The sequence below is a fragment of the Lotus japonicus genome, chromosome 1 (genome assembly GCF_012489685.1).
Source record: "Lotus japonicus ecotype B-129 chromosome 1, LjGifu_v1.2".
NCBI lineage: Eukaryota > Viridiplantae > Streptophyta > Magnoliopsida > Fabales > Fabaceae > Lotus > Lotus japonicus.
The window spans coordinates 106,832,481-106,836,233 of record NC_080041.1 but is presented as its reverse complement, the minus strand read 5'-3'; the positions used below and the strand labels follow the sequence as shown (position 1 = coordinate 106,836,233).

The 3,753-nt window shown below is 38.2% G+C and overlaps 1 protein-coding gene across 1 annotated transcript; it reads left to right on the top strand.

Moving 5' to 3' along the window:
- Positions 1–562: 562 nt before the first annotated feature.
- Positions 563–955, top strand: LOC130717501 (uncharacterized). The gene has a single exon (XM_057567745.1). The coding sequence runs from the start codon at positions 563–565 to the stop codon at positions 953–955; it is 393 nt and encodes a 130-aa protein (XP_057423728.1).
- Positions 956–3,753: the final 2,798 nt, after the last annotated feature.

The window sequence follows — 3,753 nt, the reverse complement described above, 5'->3', positions numbered from 1 at the left end:
ACCCTTATTTACTTTCCTATGATTTTCTCTCTCCAAGTTAATACTTCTAAAGTTTATCATATCTTTCATATTAAATATGATGGTGAATTTGGAAAAAAATATTTAATGCTTCCTAGATATTAGAAAGTGACTTATATTTTGTAACAAAAATTTTTCAAAAAATGTGACTTATAATAGGGAACGGAGGGAGTATTTGTTAATATTAAATATAGGAACGAAGCTAGTAAATGTTTCCACGTCATCATGAAGAGAATCCTGTTGGAAAGCTTAATTGTCAAGCTACAAATATCAATAACTTTTTACTAATTTATTTTCGCCACTATTTCACTAGTTTTCAACAACGTGTGGCCATGTATATGAATAGTCAGATATTCAGTTACAATTTTATATAGGTGGATATTCAGTCACAATTTCATCGACGATCACGGAAATTAGGTGGAAGAAAAGACAAACATTATATAAGAGATAAATCATATCAGTCACAATTTCGTCACCTATATATTCAGTCATATCAATCCAACGGAATGTTGTAGTCCTTATCTTCAATTAAAATAATTGGATGATGTGCTCACTAAATAATTGGAAGTCCGCCACCTCTCGGAGTATTGCGCATGGCACGGCGTTTCTGGCTGAGATTAAAGCACTGGAGTTGGGGATGTTACACACGTTACAACTTGGCTATAGAACTATTATTTGTTACTCAGATTGTGCTGGTCTGGTCTCAGTGCTCAACTCCGGTCAGGATATTAGCTCCTTCTGGGACCGTGACATCCTTAGGAGGGTTTTGGACCTAATGGCATCATTTGATAATTGCACTGTGGCTCATGTGGCGCGGGAGAAGAATAACACGGCGGACACCCTTGCTCGTGAGGCGGCGAAGTCTGGTTCCGCATCCCAAGTCTGGAACGTACCACCTTCGTTTGTGTCTACGTCTCTGTTTTTGGATGCTAGCTAGTTTTCTTTTTCTGTTAATTTTCCTCCTGTAACCAAAAAAAAGATGAATGCAGGTCGTAGGGTTGTCTAAGTTGGGCTGGACCGAACCAAAACCAAGTAATAACCCGCAATTTTTTGAGTTTGGGTCGGTTCAGGCCAAACAAACGGTTATAATCACTATCATTGCTATATTTTAACCGCTACCTTACGTATTTGTTGTACTAGTGCAAAAATTGGTTGGAGTGGCTTGGTTTTAGTTTAGGCTGCGGCCCTATTGAACTGATCGAAGTAGATATAAAAAAAAATTAACAACCCAAGCCTAATACTGAGAAGAGATCGAAGTCAAGAAAAAAAAAACGGCCCAAAACCAACTCAGAATCACTATGAACCAACCAAACCTTAATCCTTTAAAAAACAAATCTCCATCTCTAGCTTTTAATTCCATCAAAGCCGCTTCACTCTTTCACTGCCGTCTCTCACTCTCTAACTTCCATCAGATCACTTTCTGACTACCACCTCTCCCTCTCTAACTTCTCAGCGCTATGTCCTCTCTCCCTCTCCTCTACTTTACTTCCCCTTCACAGCATACCTTAGATCCGCAACCACGTAAATCCACGGCTTTGTCATCCTCGATATCGAAGAATTTGATAGATGTGCATGTCATCGTCGTCCAGTCCTCGCCTCCGATCACACTTTTGCCATCCTTCGTCGCCGGCTTCATGGATTCCCAAGTTAAGTCTTTAACTTTTTGTAGTTTCTCACCCTCGTCTTCTTTTCTGTTGCAAAATTTTAATTTTTTGATCATTGTAAGTTTGTAACATAGTTTTTAATATAGATCCATTGTAATTTATTACATATTTCTTGTCTATCTTCTTCTTTGTTGGCATTTTTCTTCTTCTTTATTCTTATTTGGACCCGGATATATTTTTTTCATCTTCTTGTTCCTTTTTTTTTGCGATTATTTTATGGATTTACTATCCGTGTGAACCCATCCGGTCAACCCGATTTCTGGCCAAACCGAATCTGAACCACCAGTAGCTAGTGAACAGTGGCGAGCCTGGTGGTTTGGTGTTCTTCACTCAACCAAAATTGAGGTTTGGGTCCGAACCCTCCTATTGGACAGCCCAAGACCCGCTTAGAATATTGTATAATATAAGTATCAATAGTGTAAAGTTTGATAGTATTTGACATGATAAGATCATATAACAAATTATAATAGTATCCAGCATTCAGTCACATATCGTATAACTTATTATATCATTCAAATTAATATACTCCTATGCTTGTTGAAGTATTAAATAGTGATAAATAGTGTACAATTAAATATTTTAACAAAAATTATGTTTAACTAAAAGTGGACTACTTTAATATTTGGTGGTGATGGTGAAGAGTGCAATGGTGGTGATAGTGGCAATGTTGTAGGCCGTGGTGGAGGGTAGTGTTGTAGCATGGCAGTGAAGTAGGGTCGTGGTGGGGATGGATGTGACAGTGGTGGATGGTTGATGTTTTGGTTGTGGCAAAGGTAGTGGTAGTGATGAATAGTGGTGGTGATGATAGTGGCAATGATGGCGACAGTGACGGTGGTGGTAGAGGGGGTGATGTTGTGGCAATGGTGGCGATAATGGTAGAGGTGGTAAAGTTGTGGCAGTAATGATGGGGTGCTGCAAAGTGTGGTAATGTTGTAAGGCTGTGGTGGCAGTGGTGGAGAGTGGTAGTTGATAGTGATCGTTGATGGCGGCGATGGCGGTAGAGGAGGGTGGCGGTAGTGGTGGCGGTGATGGAGGGTGTTAGTGATCGTTATCGTGGTGGTGGTGGCAATGGTGGTGGACATGTGCGGTGGCGTCGTCCGGTGACAGTTGTGACAGTGGCGGTGAAGTGGTGGAGGATAAAATATTTTCAAGTAGCTTATATATCATAGTCTTATTAGGCCTTATCCAATTTGTAGATAGACTAGATTAAATAATTTATTATTTTAATGTATAAGAGTCGATTGATTAATAAGTCTATACAATATAATGTTAATATCAAACAATTAATAAACTTAGTCATAATGTATTGTATAAGTTTATATTATCACTTTATCAAATTTAATACAACGTACTAAATGAGCGCATTCATCTAATCTAACCATTATTTTTTATTTTTAAAAGTCAAGATTACAAAATGAAAAATCAATTACTCCCTTCGTTCCAAAACTATTGTAGTTTTAGGTTTTTTTTGTCTTGTTCCAAAACCATTGTTGTTTTACATATTCAAAACACTTTATCTCATTATCTTCCATTCATGCCCTCATTTAATATTATATCTCCCAAGTACCACCTCTTATTTCTAGCAATCACAATTCTCACAAATTAGTTGACCAATTATTTTCATTCTCTCTTTCGTATAATTCATATTAAATAAGGGTGTTTCAGTCAAATTATAATATCAATTAATGAACTCTAAAACCTTGTGCATAACCTTAAACTACAATAGTTTTGGAACGGGAGGAGTATTAAACTAGTTCAGTAATTAATGATCGATTATAGGTTGGGAATTGTTATTCAGACCCCCCCTCCCCCCATAGCTATTCAGACCGAAGGAATTTTTTGAAACCTGAAATTACCCTTTCGAACGCACCTTTAAATTCCGTGACAGTCGCAGTTTGAACATCATGTTCCGAGTGCGACACGAACGCACACTGAGAGTGCGTTGGTGACGTACCGATGCCGTGGGGGGGATTCTACTACCATGGCTAGAACGGTTGGCCTGGGGCAAATTCAAATTCTTTGTTCTTGGCATATCTGAACCAACATTGGAAACATAAGACTTAAAACAGAA

Coding starts and splice junctions, on each gene's coding strand:
- LOC130717501 (XM_057567745.1), top strand. CDS start 563: ATGTGCTCACTAAATAATTGGAAGTCCGCCACCTCTCGGAGTATTGCG.